At 54.7% G+C, this 16188-nt stretch overlaps 3 protein-coding genes across 3 annotated transcripts; 1 reads left to right on the forward strand and 2 right to left on the reverse strand.

The window, feature by feature from the left end:
• Positions 1–818: 818 nt before the first annotated feature.
• Positions 819–6058, forward strand: BZA05DRAFT_208292 (uncharacterized protein). Its single transcript, XM_051479584.1, has 4 exons — positions 819–1598; positions 1665–1805; positions 1880–5434; positions 5492–6058. Exons 1-4 carry the CDS (start codon positions 1075–1077, stop codon positions 6030–6032), a joined length of 4761 nt encoding a protein of 1586 aa, XP_051334993.1. The 5' UTR covers positions 819–1074; the 3' UTR covers positions 6033–6058.
• A 1449-nt stretch (positions 6059–7507) lies between these two features.
• Positions 7508–8252, reverse strand: BZA05DRAFT_477651 (uncharacterized protein). The gene is made up of 3 exons (XM_051488317.1): positions 8162–8252; positions 8020–8078; positions 7508–7953 (listed from the first exon to the last, which is right to left on the reverse strand). The coding sequence occupies exon 3, from the start codon at positions 7813–7815 to the stop codon at positions 7519–7521; it is 297 nt and encodes a 98-aa protein (XP_051334994.1). The 5' UTR covers positions 7816–7953; positions 8020–8078; positions 8162–8252; the 3' UTR covers positions 7508–7518.
• Positions 8253–8436: 184 nt separating this feature from the next.
• Positions 8437–10061, reverse strand: BZA05DRAFT_412610 (uncharacterized protein). The gene is made up of 4 exons (XM_051485118.1): positions 9831–10061; positions 9569–9767; positions 9282–9515; positions 8437–9228 (listed from the first exon to the last, which is right to left on the reverse strand). Exons 2-4 carry the CDS (start codon positions 9697–9699, stop codon positions 8499–8501), a joined length of 1095 nt encoding a protein of 364 aa, XP_051334995.1. The 5' UTR covers positions 9700–9767; positions 9831–10061; the 3' UTR covers positions 8437–8498.
• Between the last annotated feature and the right edge of the window lie 6127 nt (positions 10062–16188).

Consider the following 16188-nt stretch of genomic DNA (forward strand, 5'->3'; position numbering starts at 1 on the left):
TTGCGGATAACCGATGGGTTCTGCTGCTTGACGATGGAGAAAAGGTCGAATGAAGGCGGGGACGACTCTGGCGCTCTGCGAAGATCTCGAGCATGCTCGGTTCGCGGTCTGCGGCGATGTCTCGGCTTGGGCGATGGTTTCAGCCGGGGAGAATTGCGCGCCAATGAGAACGGTGTGCGGCCTGCTGGGATCTACCAGTGGCCACGACTGTGATTACTAATCACGACTTCCCTCTGCCTAGAATCCAATCAAGTACTGTACTTACTGATTCAAGTAAGTGGCTCGAAGATAAACGCGAGCCAAACGTGCAGGATGTTGTTCCGTGGACGCCGCGCTGGACGAAGCAACGTCCCCTGTCGACCTAACTTCCCTACTCTAAACGTTACCGAGAACGAGGTCTTGCAACAGCGGTCGTTGAAATACCGCGCCATGGCTGTGGAATTGCCATCATATCGATTGTGGATGCCTGCCTGCCCGCCTGTCGATCGTTCCTTTCTTTTCTCCCCATCATAATCGTCTGTCTGCCTGTCTCATCCCCCCACCACCTGGCCCTTCGCCCTTCAAGTACCTATACCCACAGACCGGTACACTGCTGCGCGACTCGCGGATCACCACCCGCGCCTGGAAATCAGGCGGTACGCCTTGAGGCAGAGAATAGTCTGTTCGCTGGTAGGTATTCTGCCTCTTCTACAATCCCGCTTGCTCAATCACATCCAGTTCCGCAATTCTCATCTCGCCGTCGGCCACTCAGCGCTCTCGAGTACCCCCTCTACCTTCCGGCCGACCAACGACGATCGTTACGGAGGTGCTCCCCGACACAACACGACACAAAACAACGTCGTATTCGGAGGTCATCCCGACCTTTTCTCGCTGCGCCCCCGATCCTTTGAGCCTTGTCGAGTCGACACGGTGCTCCGACCGGGGCTGCTACTGCGACAGCCCCCGTACGTTCCGTATATCAGTGCGGCCGTCCCACCGCTGCCCCGTCGTCGCCGGTTCTTGGCGAGCGCACACCGACATCATCATCACCACCGCAACACATAGCAGAAAACTATAGTACAACGCCTCACTGCGATGGTCGCCTTTGATTCCCTCCGGCAGTCATGGGCGCTGGTGCGGAAAAACCTAATCATCAACCTCCGCCGGCACTTCGTGTCAACCCTATACCGCGCTTTCGTCCTGCCCGTTATCTTTGTCGCCTTCCTCTCGTTCTCACGGAACCTCCTGGTTCCGCCGTCGACATATGGCATCGGAAGTCCGGCCGCCGTCAGGGATCTGGGCGATGCGCTCGCCGCTAAGCCGAATACGAAGCTACTGTTCGTGAACAATGCGCTCGGGGGAGAGGTGGACACTATCATCGCCACAATGGAGGAGGAGCTGAAGTCCAGGGGGACGGTGATGGTGATCGAGAACGAGATTGCACTCAGGACCGAGTGCAAACAGAGCTTGCGGGGTGTGTCGCGCTGTTTTGCCGCCATCGTGTTCGAGAGCAGCCCCAATACCGGCGAAGGCGGCAACTGGAAGTATACCGTTAGAGGCGACATCTCCTTCAACGACGGGAGAGTCAATGTGGATGATCACGACAGTGCTGTTCAAGAGTGAGCGTGGCTCCGTTCCCATCTGCGGGAGAGAGGGAGGAAGGGAGCTGACGCTGACGAGAGTAGGGTCTTGGTGCCGATTCAGTTAGCCGTCGATCGTGCTATTGCGAAGCAGGAGGGAAGGACGGACGTCGATTCCATTCGGGTCTCGGAGTACATGTACACTTCGCTCAACCAGGATGAGTTTGACGCGAAGCTCAGGGCCAGGTAAGTGTGACTTCAAGTCGAGCCCATTTTCTCTCATTTTCCGCCCGTGGTTGCTGATGATGGGGTTATTTCAGGTTCTCTGCTGCCGTCATCAACTATCTCTCTGCTGCCTATCTTATTGGTATGATCGGCATAGTGTACCACCTCACCGGTTTTCAAGCGATGGAGCGTGAGAAGGGACTGTCGACTCTGATCGAGGCCATGGGAGGATCCAAGTTCGCACGCATGGTGTCCTACCATATCTCCTTTTCGCTCATCTATATTGCCGGTTGGATAGTTATGGCCCTCAACCTGTGGGGAGGAATCTTCAACAGCTCGTCCGTCGTCATCATCATTATTTGGCTCATAACATCCGGATGGGCCTTGGCTTCGTGGGCATTGTTTCTGGGTGCCTTCTTCAAGAAGGCGCAACTCAGCGGTATCTCGGCCACCGTCTTCTCCCTGATCCTTGGCATCATCGCACAGGTCTCCAAGGATGCGTCGACCGGAACCTTTGCGGTATTGGGCTTCCTTTTCCCGCCTATGACCTACGTCTTCCACGCCATTAGTCTGGGCCGTTGGGAAAGTAAACAAATTGGCGCGAATGTTCTCGACGGTCCCCCTAGTAGCACGTCTCAACTTCCGATCGTTGCGTATTGGATCTTTTCCATCGTCCAGGCTCTGGTGTATCCGATTCTGGCCGCATATGTCGAACGCTATCTGTTCAGCACCACTTCTTCGGGCCACCGTCACTTCAGCCATCAGCTCACCGACAACAACGCGCTCGAGATCCGTGGCTTCACCAAGCGGTACCCTCCTCGTCTATTGACGAAATGGTTCGGCCGCCCGGAGAGCAAGGAATCCGTGATCGCAGTCAACGACTTGAACCTCAGCGTCGTAACAGGACAGATCTTGGTTCTCCTGGGTGCCAATGGCTCCGGAAAGACGACTACTCTGGAGGCAGTGGCTGGTTTGGGTAGTGTCAAAGAGGGCGAGATCAACATCGCGGCTGGCGACAGGGCGATCGGAATCTGTCCCCAGAAGAACGTCTTGTGGGACGACATGACCGTGGATGAACACGTCCGAATCTGGAACTTGATAAAGTGTCGTGGCGACGATCAGGAAACCTTGCGAAAACTCATCGACGAGTGTGATCTTACCCGGAAGAGACATACCAAGAGCAAGGCTCTCTCCGGAGGGCAAAAGCGGAAGCTGCAACTTGCGGCGATGTTTACCGGTGGCAGTACGGTTTGTGCGATCGACGAAGTGTCTTCCGGTCTGGATCCACTGTCCAGACGGAAGATTTGGGATATCGTTCTTGCGGCCAGAGGGTTCCGGACCATCATCATGACATCTCACTTCTTGGATGAGGCTGATCTCCTGGCCGATCACATTGCTATCCTGTCGAAGGGCCACCTCAAATGTGAGGGCTCCGCGGTGCAGTTGAAGACCGAGTACGGAGGTGGATACCGAGTCCATGCACCCATCAATGCGCCGGCACTCGCTGGAGTTTCGATGAAGAGGTTCTACGATGCGACCATCTACAATATTCCCACCCCGACGGAGGCTAGTCGTGTCATCGAGGCTCTCGAGACGAACGGTGTGTCGGATTACTACGTCCAGGGCCCTACTATCGAGGACGTGTTCCTCTCCGTGGCCGACGAGAGTATCGCCAACAGATCCGAGAACACTGGCGAGCGCGAGAAGCTCGGCGTCAGTGAGACCGCCGACCAGATCTCTTCAACCGGCAACTCGGACACGGAAGAGAAGAAGGGCGTTTCGCTCCACAACGGACGGCATCTCGGAATCTTCCAGCAGACTTGGGTCTTGATCCGGAAGCGGATTACTATTTTGCAGCGGAACTACCTTGCTCAGATCGCGGCCATTGCCATTCCCATCATTGCTGCCGGCATCACGAAGCTCACCTTCAAATCGTTTCCCGGTGTCTCGTGTAATACAGCTACGCAGGTCTCGCTTTCGGACGTGGAGAATCTGACGCTTAGCATCGATTTTGACATGCTTCTTGGACCTAGAAGTATTCTGTCCAGCTTGGTGGAATTCGCGGATATCTTGTTGCCCTCTGGGACTGGAGGGAGTGGGGCTACCAATATGATCGCGAATCTGACGAACTCGTTGGCTTTCGCCAACACTCTTCCCGCCTTCAACGACTACATCCGCCACAACTACAAGAACGTCACACCGGGAGGCCTCTTTCTGGAGGGAAAAACCGCCACCTACGCCTACCAGGGAGATAAGAGTATGTCCCTGCGAGGCGCAATGATGTTCCAGAACGTTGTCGACAACATCGTGTTCAACGTCACAGGCGGCATCTCGGCAACCTACCTTCCGTTCGATTACATCTGGCCGAAAGGACAGGGAGATACCATGATCTTTGTTGCCTACGCCGGTCTTGCGTTCTCTGCTTTCCCGGCTTTCTTTGCCCTCTACCCCACGGTGGAGAGGATCAAGAATGTCAGGGCTCTACATTTCTCTAACGGTGTCCGCGCTCTGCCACTGTGGCTCGCATACGCCCTCTTCGATTTCGCTTCGGTACTCATAATTTCGGTGATCTGTACGGGAATCTTTGCTGCGGCTACCGATGGATGGTACAACCTCGGGTATCTCTTCGTTGTCGTGCTGCTTTACGGCGTCGCATCGACGGTGTTGGTCTATTGCATCTCGCTCATCACCAAGAGTCAACTGTCGGCATTCGCCTTCGCAGCTGGAGGACAGGCTGTCTTTTTCTTGGTGTACCTGATCACCTACCTGAGCATCTACACCTTTGTGGAGCCGATCGATCTGGATCATGCGCTCGACGTGACTAACTACGTTTTCTGTGCGTTATCGCCCATAGCATGTCTCACACACGCCTTCTTCGTGGCTCTCAACAGTTTCTCGATCAGCTGCGAGGGCGAATCCCTCATTTCCTACCCGGGAACCATGAGGCTGTACGGAAGCTCCATCTTGTTCTTATGTCTCCAGATGATCGTCCTGTTTGCTATCCTGGTGCTCCACGATTCTGGAAAGCTGCGCATCAACTTTGGGTTCCTCCACAGAAGCAGCAAGCCAACCGCGCCCCGAGATGCGGAGGATAACACGTTCTCTGAGAAGGACATTTCGGACGAGTTGCAACGGGTGGACTCTTCGAACGATGGGCTGAGAGTGATGCACCTCTCCAAGAAGTTCAAGAAGTTCCAGGCCGTCGACGACGTGACGTTCGGCGTTCCCCGCGGCGAAGTGTTTGCCCTGCTGGGCCCTAACGGAGCGGGAAAGACCACGACCATCAACATGATCCGCGGCGAGCTCCCCGCCACCTCTGGAGAGATATTCGTCCAGAACATTCTCGTGAACAAGAACCGCGCCGCTGCACGTCAGCACCTCGGGGTCTGCCCGCAGTTCGACGCGATGGACCGCATGACGGTCACGGAACACTTGGTGTTTTACGCTAGGATCAGAGGTGTCGAGAATGTGGATTACAACGTGGATGAGGTTATCCGTGCAGTCGGCTTGGATGATTTTCGCTATAGGATCGCGGAGAAGCTCAGTGGTGGTAACAAGCGGAAGCTCAGTCTGGCCATCGCATTGATGGGGAATCCGGCCGTGTTGCTGCTCGACGAGCCGTCTTCGGGAATGGATGCTGCTGCAAAGAGGTACTAATTCCTTCTTACTTTGTTGACAGATGCATGAAGGCTGACTACAAGTGACAGAGTGATGTGGCGCACGCTCGAATCCGTCGTCCCGGGGCGCTCGCTGGTGCTCACCACGCACAGCATGGAAGAGTGCAGTGCTCTCGCAGGTCGCGCCGGAATCCTTGCGAAGCGCATGCTTGCCCTCGGCACCACCGAGCAGCTGCGTCGTCGCTACGGCGACAAGTACCTTGTGCACATTGTCCTCGCCAGTGCGCCGCACTCCACAGAGGCGGAAATGAACACAGTCAACAGCTGGATCTCGTCATCGTTCCCCGGTGCCGAGCTGGAGCCGCGGAGCTTCGGCGGGCAGGTGCGGTTCTCGATTCCGGCGAGTGAGGGCGGCGGCGTCGCTGCCGTCTTTAAGAGGCTCGAGAGTCAGGGCCCCCAGCGCGGGTGTAAGTTCTGGAGTGTCGATAGGGGGACCATGGATATGGTGTTCTTGGAGGTCGTGGGCAGAGCACAGGTCCAGGAAGAGGGCTACGATGAGGATGTCAAGAAGAAGATGTGGAAGAAAGTTGCTATGGCGGTTTTTGCACCGTGGATGTTTTTGATTCGGTAGTGATGCGAGGGGGACGGGGGGGGAGGGGGGGCTTTTATTTTCTTTTCTTATTCGTAAGGTATAGACGCGGGGTTATCTCTGCTTTTTCTTATAGTTCCGTTGGGTGATGCGTTTCCCTTCTCTTTCTTTTCTATTCATCACGCAGGATGTAGTTATGACTGTGGATGTAATTTGATTCATGTGTACGATTCATGTGCACGAATTCATATGTACGGATTCACGTGTACCGGTCACATGTCCGAGTGAGTGCCGAAGTACGAACGCCTACTATGATAGTCATCTCGGAACGTTACAATTATCGTTCGCAACTGTGAGGCTTTCTGTCGGTCCACGTTGAACCCGCTTGGTTCGGGAGCTGACGACTGGGAGGGAGGGAAATATTTTTCTGTTGAATCATTTCGTTAGTTGCTTGCGACCCATCTAGATGATGGTCATACACACTCGGACGTCGGCGTGTAGTAGTGAAGTAGAACGACAAGCGCACCGCAACAGCATAATTAAGCGCCAGACGTGCTTGGAGATTTTGAGTGGGGGGGCTAACATTAGCTGGAGTATAGTTAGTCTCGACGACATCTCTTAGTCATGCTCGTGACTCGTGAGCGATGCATGCTTGGGAAGGCTGTTCCCAGTTCTCGATCCTCGAATCCGGATTAGGTTGTGTTATTTTGTCTCTTCAGGTCCTTCAATACTGCCGCTGTGCGGTAGGGAGGGAAGCAGGGTGGGAAGGAGGCTGCTCGGACCGTGACTGGGCAGTTTCACAGCTTCTCGACAGCGGAGGTCGAACTTATCGACACTGATACATATCCGGAGTCTTGCAGGCTTGCAGACTTGCAGACTTGCAGTGCTCAGCTACCTACATGGCTGCTGGGACCAGTGTTCTACTGTCTACATAGTCCGGTCCAGTCCGTGCGGGCCCATTGACGGGACTGGACTACATACATCCACTCCGTCCGGAGGTGTCCGTTGGACAGACTAGGTTACAGGTAGTCCACCTGTGAGGTTTGACGGGATGGACTGCAGTTGACTGCGAAGACTGTAAAGACTGGTACAAAGCAAGATGAATTAAAAGAGAGAAAGTTCCGCGCCGTGTTATCGGCGGTTGTAGTGACTGAGGGAAGTATGTGTGTAGTAGGTAGGTGCACTGGATGAAGGTGACGCGACGGCGTTGCTGGTACTGGACGAAATTCAACACAAGATAGTGGGAATTACTTTTGCACTGGGTAGTGGAAGTGCGGAAAAGAGGGGCATTTTCTTTCACTACCGGACTGTAGTCCAAGCCCATCTGGTAAAATGGCGGACCGGACGGACTACGTTTATCCCGTCCTCCAAAAGGAAAGGACGGGACTGGACTGATCCCGTCCAGTCCGGACCGGATAATGGAGAACACTGCAGTAGTGGTTCTGGATGATCATATGATAAAAGTACTGCATAAGATTAATTACGTCGTGGAACGGACACGAGGAAGAATTTACGAAAGGCGCTGGTATTATAGCGGAACACACGTAGTCTCGTAGATATCACACACACGTATATTCTCTGCGCATCCTCGCACCCTGGCAGCTGCCATCCAACTCGCGACTCCATCATCACTACCACCAGGAGTAAACAGCCCGTCGCCCGCTGCTACCTGCGACTGTGGCACCTTCTCCATCCACCTCCTGACCGTCTCCGCAGGATCATCGCCATTCATAGATTTCTCGCCATCACTGAACTCCGCCGCTCCAACCGTTGAAAGCAGGAGACACGTCGACCCCGCGGTTATGCAGTCCTGCACTCGCGTCATGGATGTCAAGCGCCGCTCCCGGCCGGCGGTGATGTCGATTAGCACTCAGTCTGTGGGCTTGGGGAACGAGTCCGAGATCGAGAGGGCAGTGTTGACGGTAAGCTCCTTCAGCAGCTCTGTGAGTTCGCGTGTGAGACCCTGTGCAGTGGCGCTCGGTCAGTAGCGCTACGCGACATTGGGGTTGGGGGCGGAGTTCATGCGCACGTTCCGTAGCTTGACCTCGGTCGGAATCTTGAAGGGCGGGATGTATGCCGTGAAGGTACCTGTGATTGCGCGGGACTCAGCACGGATATAGGTATCCCCCCCCACGGGCCCCCGGTTGTGCGAGCGAGGAGAGTGCATTCACCGGCCTGGCCCAATGCGAAGCTGATGTTATGTGCTGCCTGTCTGAAGAACGTGAGGTTCTTGTCGCGGGGTGTTGACTGGCCGTTCCACATTACGGCTGTGATGGTGAAGCGCTTGAGTGTAGAGACGTGCGGGGTATGTCACGTTGTACACAGTATGTTGCGGTTATGGATTGCAGGCAACAGCGGCGTCAAGGCGTCTTGATACGGCAGACCGGCGACAGTTCGAATCCTTGTTCAACCACCACATTGCTACGAACTCCCAAACTTCGGACAATTCGCTCACAGCCATGTTATTAATTACATTACGTCGCTATTACTACCGGTATGTAACCCCAACTACGCCAACTGATCGTACAGATAGCACAAAAGCGCCTCGTCCTCATCGTCCTCAGGCATACTACCGCTCGTGTCCATGACCCTCGCCACTCTAACGTTCAACCTGTCTCCCCCCAACTCGCCCAGATCGAGCACATAGTCCAGCGTCACATTACCAGCTGGCGGCGTGTACGGCCACGTGCCCAAGAACGGGGCCCTGGGAGCGATCGGCCCCATCATCTGCCACTGCCTGTCTTCAGGGTTCGCCGCCTGCCAGGTAGCCCAGATGCGATCCAGATTCGCGTGGTGCAGGTAGAAGAGCGGATCGCTGGGGGAGCTCCAAGCGTTCTGCATATCGCCGCCGACGGCACGATGGCCGCCGGCATGGACTCCCCAGATCTCGGCGTACTTTACGGGATCTAGCTGCAGCCGGCCCTCCAGCGAGAGCGTGAACTCGCCAAAATCGGTCTCGGAGAGGACAGTGTCCTCTTGCTTCTGCGTCAGCCACGCGCTAGCGTAGTGCTGCGAAATATTCCGCGTGATGTTGCGCAAAGCGGGCGATGTGTCATTGCCGATGCCGACGTGGATTAGCTCTCCCGCGAACCATCCGTCGGTGATGGCCCCGCCGGCGGTGGTGTTGTACGGCGGTAGTGCGTCGGGGCTCGGCAAGCCGTTGCCGCCGAAGGAAACGCGGCCGTTGAGGACCGGCGAGGCGAGGAAGTCTGCGACGTCCTGTTTCATGTCCCAATAACTGCATGCGCTGTCAGACACCGTCAGGGTGCGGGGAAGAGTCGGGGTACGTACGGAATCGCACCGCGATAGCCACATTCGCTGCGGAGCACCCTCTCCATCTCGTACAGCAACAGCCTATGCCACGGCAGGAAGACGGCATTGAAGTGGACCATCGCCGTCTTTTCCTGATGCTCGGTCAGGAAGTCCTCGAAACGGCTGACGATGCCGGTCTTCTTGCCCGGAGTGTGCATCAGACACTTGACGGCGTCGAGATAGTTGATCTTCTGCTTCTGGCTCAGAGTACGCCTGCTAGAGGTTAGCTGCTGGGGAGCCGGCGGGATGGCAACCGGTGAACGTACCAGTCCTTCCGGATCATTGGCTTCGTGCATCCCTTCGTCGTCGTGGACTGACCATAATCCGCTGCGGGAAGTGCGGCGGAAAGCGTCGCAACGCCGAGAACGAGGGAGGAAAGAACGCTGATCAACTTCATCGCTTCGAATTGGCCTTAGCTGTGCTGTCGTGTGGCTGGTGATCGAGACCATACAGTGCGGATAGCCACTAGTATTTATGTCATCGGCGACCCTTCTCCATCTCCTATCCATCCGCCGACGCGTGAGGTACCTCGATAGTTCAAGCAACGGGAAAGCCGGCTAGGGACGCAATTGCTACTGCATCCTAGATCGAGCAGCAGTCTGTATATTGTGAGCTATTAATACCACGGAATTCATGCAGAATCTGTGGCCGAGTTTCATGCCGGGGCAGCTGCCTGCCATATCGAACTGCCAACCAACGTCTTAACAGCCGCTGCTATACGCCGGCCGGGCAAGTATACTACCGCTAGCCGTAGACAACATTTAATAGATAGGTACTGTTGTGACCGGGGCCCGCATCGATTGAGTTCTGGGCGCGCAGATATTCAGGCCGCCTGGCAGTCACCCTGCAGAGAGTACCTACCGCGCAGGGATGAGTTCGTCACGGAGCAAGCTCTGCCACTAAGGTATATACTATGTATCTAGGTCCGTTGATTGCAAGGCGTGTCGTGTCACATCTTCCAGTGCCCACGGGGAACAAAGATGCCTGCAATTGCTTATTCCAATTGGGTTGAATGGGTATTTACCCACAGCCAGTGGCATTTCCGCTGAAGCGAGCCGACGCACATACGTAGACTGTCTCATGGATCGGTCGACTCTGGGGAAAATCAGAATCCCGGTTGTGCAGCTAGGTCGGTAGTAAGCAGTATATACCGATATAGTACATCGGATGGGCTAGGCGCCGATGCGCAACATCGCAGGTATGCATGTATCAACCTCGCAAGTGCCGAGTTCAGTGATCGGGGCCGGGGAATCGGCGGCCCAGACCGCTCGTATTCCCACGTGCAAGTACATATGTACGCGCACGATTGACCAGTTAGCGAGACGGCCAGGCGTCGTTATGCGTCACGGGGGGTTCGCCGGGTTGCCAGCAGATACTCGGCCTACGACACCACGTGTGTCCGGAGATATAGCGGGTGTTCCTGGACGCGATCCGCCAACCCCATCCCGACCGGTGGTAGTATTGAGTTCTGCTGACGCAAGGCAATGGTCGAACTCGCCTGCAACATCGCCAACGGTGGCCCCGGATGTACGGGCCTTCATGCGGTGAGATGGACCGTGCGGTATCGTTGTTGTCTTCAGGTTCGGCACACCGGTACTCGCCACGCCTGGCAGCGTTGCAACATGCAACTGCCTCTGTGGGCAAGGCGCTGTGTGGGCGAGGAAACGGCTGGCAAAGGGGGCAAGAGAAGTTGATGCTGAGGATGACTCAATTTTAGGCGCATTGCTCTTAGATTTGACGAGTAGGATGCGTGCATACGGTTAAATATGATGCCTGAAATTAAACAACCGACCACAGTTGTACGTAAAGGATTCGACATAAGTATTGCTACATGGAGTGACCACATATGTCATGGCCGACCCTTGGAGGTGAGGCGACGAAAGGCCTTTCTGGAAGGGTACATGTCGGAGTAGAGATGGCCATTTAAGATGGCGAAGAGAGGATGCCGGATCAAAGAGACTGTCCATAAATGGATAGATGAATACTCCGTTTCAGAGCACAATCGCGTTCACCGGTTAAGTCCTCCTTCGGCGAGATTCCAACCTGGGGCGTGGGGTAGAAGCGGCGTATTTACTCCAACGGTAGCTCCGCGGTAACTGTGTACTCTTGACGCATTAGATGTCGTAAAAAGACGTCTCCGCACTGACAGGAAATGGAGCAGGAACAGCGGACTCAGCGGCATTCTGGGCGACGTTGGTGGCCGCGTGCACGGGGTTGCGCCACAGGGGTATTAGGACTGGTGAGCAGTGTGGTTGATTTGGGTCTGCCACCGCGATAGGGCTGTAAACAAGAAGTATCGTAGAGTGACCGAGGGAGAGGAGACGCACCAGGAAATTCCCTAAGCAAATAAAGAGGTGGTATACCTGTGGAATTGGCCTGAAGAAACTAACTGATTAGCGTTACCCATAAAATGCCTAGCTTGAGTGGCTTTTATCTATAATTATCTCCACAGCGTTTCACGTGATTTTTTCACTCATCGACAGTCCGTCGCGGGCGTCGAGACCACAACCTTCCACTGCAGAACCTTGTTCGTGCCGACATCTCAGGGCGGCCAAAGTTTGACAAAGCGGCGTAAAAAAGCTCTATTAAATCCTTAAAGATTCAGTACAATCTCTTCTCGTGCATCCTCTCCAATAATTGGCCCATTATTTTCCTACTAAATGCCACTTTCTCCCTCCAGCGATTCCTCGAAACAATCAATAGTTTTTCTCTTCTGTTCTCAGCAGCTCCTATTCTTCTCTTCCTCCTCATGCAGCCGGGCAACTGGCCCACCAGGTTGCTGGCAGTTTTCTTCCCTCATTATCTATTGCCAGATATCTTTCCAGCTTTGCATTTAATTCCTTTATCCAAATATCCAACTCTCAAGCTTTTTCTTTTACTCTTTCTATGTGAGATTGGAACAATTTCGGGACGTCGGAGTCTTGATAAATATTGAGTGTAGAATAAAAGTCAGGGATTTCAATAATTCACAGCGGATTAATCTTAAGGGGTATCGCCGGTAGTGTTCGGTGTTTCTGGTTGTGCTGGTGTTTGGAATTTCCGTGGCAATAGTTAAGTGACTATATAGTCTACCCATACACCAGGCACGTGATCGGAAAACTCTGTCTTGGGGAACTCCGTTGCAAACGCTTCTTTGAGTCATGCTCTGGCGTAAGCGCTACGGAGAGTCACCCATTGAGTCTAAGCCGTAGAGCCGCCGTAAGCTGTTGCAGGGATAGCCGTTCCGACTACAAAAGAAGTGCTTACCTCTTCCAAACCGAGCGCAGCTGAGAGTAAGTAGTACATATCTTCATGTTGGCACTGAGAACCGGCCCAGTTCTACAGGCTCCCATTTGTCGATACATTGGTAATCGCGCGTCATAACAGGTTCCATGATCAGCGTTCCTTTCTACGAGGTTCCATGATGCACTGCCTCAGATCGTCTCGGCCGTATCGGACTTGACTGTGCATCACCCGTATCGACGATCGCTGTCTGGACTGTGGATCCGGTTTACTCACTCCTGCCTAACCTATCTCTATGCTATTACTATCCACTCCTATATCGCGATCACTTCGGAACATTCCGCTCTTCCTCTGACTGCCTGAGAGTCTATCGGGGTGTCACATTCATGGCTGCCAAGGTCATGAGTTCAATTCCCACTGCGAGCAGTTACCTTCCTCTGCTGCAGTGTTGCCCAGAAATTGCATTGCTTACAGTGAGTGATGGTTTAAGATTCTTATCATGAAATCTCACTCATGGGGGGTTAACTACTTGAAGGCTTCCTGGAGTAAGCCCCTAAAGAGGGGATACTGTCACAGTTCAGACATGCTGGCCTTAAGTAGCTACTGGGATGATGGCAATCAGCCATCAAAATACCTTTTGGGCGAGTGGTAGAGTACTTTCCCAGGCTACTTTATTACAGCGGGGGGGTTCAGAACAGTTCACCACGTAGGTGTCACGGCTCGCGATGGAATGACGAAGGGAGGGTCGGCACAAGGATCGGGAGAGTTGGGGGGCAGTGCAGAGGCAGTGCACCGGCAGTGCAAGGATGAGTCACAGAGGATTTGGGGCTGTGTGCAGGGAGCAGGGATAGCGCAGCAATGAGTCGCAGGAGATTGGGGCTGTGTGCAGGAAGCAGGGGTAGTGCGGCTGCGCAGGGTATGAGTCACGGAAGTGGGGTACTGGCAAGGTGGATTTCTCAGGGTCTGGCACACGCCCACGGTCATTGTCAGGTTGCGGGAAGAAGTGGAGGATTTTCTATATAAACGGGCCGTTGCCCCTCTGTATTTAGTTCTTCACGCAACAACTTGTTAATTCAATCACTGTTACCTCTGTCCTTGCCTCGGCTGCCGTCCGCGCCATAGTCCTTGTATCAGTCCCTGTTTCTCAGTTGCCGTCCGCACTGAGTCCTGCCTCACCTTGTCCCCTGAACCCGTCTTGCCTCTACCGAACCCAGAACCCGATCCTCAGCCTGGCTTCGCTACCTGGAGCCTTGCCCGACCGTGCCGTTACACTTTGTTGCGTCCCCTATCTCTCCACCTAGCGAACTACCATGGCCACCAACACTCAGGTACCCGACGTCCCCCAGCAGGACGAAGTACCAGTGGCACCCCCCTTCTACCGAGAAATTCCTGCCGCTATCTACAAACAACTCGAGATCATCGTCAATCATGATGTACGCGCCGATGACGCAACCCTGATGGGGTTGTACAATGAATTCAGAATCCTCGCCCGCGCAATCACCCAGTCCCCAATAGCCGTACCGACCTGGCGATTCGACGACCTCGAAGAACAACTTGCTGACGCCCGCCGCATCGCCAACCGCCCCGCATCCGTCGAAACCCAACCTCAAAGCCGCGCTGAGCGTGTCCCAGAGCCAGCCATGTTCGACGGAACACGCGAGAAACTGGAAGGGTTCGTTGCGCAACTTCGACTCAAGCTGTACAGCGACCCAGCCTGTTTCCCAACTCCAGCACTCCGAATGGCCTATGCCTTCAACCGCTTGGAAGGCCGCGCCCAAGCCCAGATCCTGCCATACATCGAGAATCACAACATCACCCTCATCGACGCTGATGCGATCATCACACTCCTGAACAACGCATTTGGTGACCCTGACCCAGCGGCCACCGCTCGAGCCAAGCTACACCACCTGAAACAAGGCAATAAGGAGTTCACCTCCTACTTTGCGGAATTCCAGATGCTTGTCTCCAAGCTCAATTGGGACGAGCATGCGAAACTTGACGCGCTGCGAGAAGGAGTATCCATCGAACTCCACCGGCAACTTGTGGGCCGTACTCAGGGCCTCAACTACGATGAGTTTGTGGCCCTCTGTCAACGCCTTGACTCCGAGCTGCGTGCCCTCCAACTTCGTGAGGGACGCCGCACCACCAACCCCCCTCGGCAGAGTAGCGCCCCACACCCAACGGAGCCGCTCAGGCACACCACCCACAACACCATGCCCGCGACGACCACTGCCACAGGAACGGCCCCCGGAGCCATGGACTTGAGTGCCAATAGCCGCAGGATCCCAGACCAAGAGCTTGCTGCCCGGCTCCGCGAAGGCCGCTGCCTGTACTGTGGGGGAAGTGGCCACATGGCCAGGCACTGCCCCAACAAGAACCGAAATTCGTTCCGAGCAGCTGTTGCCCGGCTGGAGTCAGCCCAGCCCTCCAACACCACCCTGACTCACACCCATCACAACTGCAACCAGGATTGCGGCGAGACCTTCCAGCAGTCGGGAAAAGCTTAGACCAAGAACCGCTTGATGGCACTGTTGTTGGTCGTACCCAGGATAAGTCTTTGTCTCCTATGTCCCCTGTTTTTCGTTTGTCTAGTCTCTCAGTGTCAGGAATGGTTGTGGAACAATTATCAATGGAAGGAAAACATCTTGTTGTATTGTGTAACCTTTCGTTTGGTGACAAAACTATTGCCACGCATGCGCTGATCGACTGTGGGGCAACCGGAATTGCATTTGTAGACAAAGACTTCGCCCGCCATCACCACCTACCCCTCGTACCCCTGAAATACCCGCGAAGTCTCGAAGTCATCGATGGCCGTCCCATCGAGTCAGGCGACATCTGTGAGACTGGGACGGGTTGGTGCCGTCGGAGTCTATGGTGATATCGAGGAAAGAATAAAAGTCAGGGATTTCGACAATTCACAACGGAATAATCTTAAGGGTGTTTGTTCGATGGTTTGTTCGGTGCGATGATTGTAGTTTGTTCGGTTTGCCCGCTCGGTTCGACTTATAGTCGCCCCGATCCTCAGCACGTGATTCCTCTAGAGTGCGGCCTAACGTAGCTCCGTTGCTTCCTTTGCATCGGAGTTCCGCGGCCTAGCCTTGAGTCGTCGTCAGCTCTCTTCGGATAGTCTTCTCGACTAGGCAGGTGGTAAACGCCACGCGCCCAAGATAGATCGGAGTTTCCGAGCAATTATCTCCCTCATGCGCCGGCAGAGTTCTTCGCTCGAAGTTGTCTGCCCCCATCGGTCGATGTTCGATTCTCTCGTCATAACAGTTTTTTCCTGGATCGGAGTTCCTTGTCACGGCTCACGACGGAATGACGAAGGGAGGGTCGGCACAAGGATCGGGAGAATTGGGGGGCAGTGCAGAGGCAGTGCACCGGCAGTGCAAGGATGAGTCGCAGAGGATTTGGGGCTGTGTGCAGGGAGCAGGGATAGCGCAGTAATGAGTCGCAGGATATTGGGGCTGTGTGCAGGAAGCAGGGGTAGTGCGGCTGCGCAGGGTGTGAGTCACGGAAGTGGGGTACTGGCAAGGTGGATTTCTCAGGGTCTGGCACACGCCCACGGTCATTGTCAGGTTGCGGGAAGAAGTGGAGGATTTTCTATATAAACGGGCCGTTGCCCCTCTGTATTTAGTTCTTCACGCAACAACTTGTTAATTCAATC

Source organism: Tricharina praecox (genome assembly GCF_024521635.1).
Source record: "Tricharina praecox strain CBS 144465 chromosome Unknown BZA05scaffold_42, whole genome shotgun sequence".
NCBI lineage: Eukaryota > Fungi > Ascomycota > Pezizomycetes > Pezizales > Pyronemataceae > Tricharina > Tricharina praecox.